The sequence below is a fragment of the Pterocles gutturalis genome, unplaced genomic scaffold (genome assembly GCF_000699245.1).
Source record: "Pterocles gutturalis isolate BGI_N339 unplaced genomic scaffold, ASM69924v1 scaffold3141, whole genome shotgun sequence".
Classification (NCBI taxonomy): Eukaryota; Metazoa; Chordata; class Aves; order Pterocliformes; family Pteroclidae; genus Pterocles; species Pterocles gutturalis.
The window spans coordinates 12,886-13,568 of NW_010097503.1; the positions used below are offsets into that span (position 1 = coordinate 12,886).

The window sequence follows — 683 nt, forward strand, 5'->3', positions numbered from 1 at the left end:
CCTCCGTCACTGCCCCACGTTGCCAGGCTCCATGCTGCTGCTCCTCACCAGCCCCTGTCCCCCTCGTTCCAGAGTTCCTGCTGTACCAAGCGAAAGCAAATATAACTGTGCTGGATGTCAACAAGAACACAGCTCTTCACCTGGCCTGCAGCAAGGTGAGGGTCCGGCGGCGCTCAGCCGCGGTTGCCGTCACCGTCACTCATGTCACCTTCACCAGAGGGGCTGTCCGCCCTGCCGGAGTGGAGGCAAGGGCTCTGGCCGTGCTCTGAGCTCCTGCTTCCCTGCCCTGCCCCGTGCAGAAGCTCCTGGGTCTGTTTGGAGCGGTTGGGCTGTAGCACAGCCCCGGCTGGGTGCTCCCTGGGCTCGGGGTGGGAGCAGGAGGCAGAAAAAGAGACGCTGTGGGGATGGAGGGGACAGCAGCGTCTCCTCGTGCCCTGCCGAAGCGCTGGACTGTTGTGGAAGGTTGGGTTTAGGGAATGTTCCCGTATTCCGGGGAATTGTGCTCCGCTCGGACAGCCCCGCGTGCCCTGGGCAGCCCCGGCTCCGTGAGCAGTGCTGTCTCCCTTGCAGGGCCATGAAAAGTGTGCCTTGTTGATCCTGGGGGAAACCCACGACCTTGGCCTTATCAATGCAAGTAACAGTGCTCTGCAGATGTGAGTATTCGCAGCGCTGTGCCACGGGGG

The 683-nt window shown here is 62.7% G+C and overlaps 1 protein-coding gene across 1 annotated transcript in view; it reads left to right on the top strand.

Moving 5' to 3' along the window:
* Positions 1-657, top strand: part of ANKRD28 (ankyrin repeat domain 28) — a gene marked incomplete at its 5' end in the record, with an annotated part of 13,095 nt that extends 12,438 nt beyond the window's left edge. Inside the window, 2 exon segments of the mRNA XM_010075094.1 lie at positions 73-155; positions 571-657. Coding sequence (XP_010073396.1) covers positions 73-155; positions 571-657 — 170 coding nt within the window.
* Between the last annotated feature and the right edge of the window lie 26 nt (positions 658-683).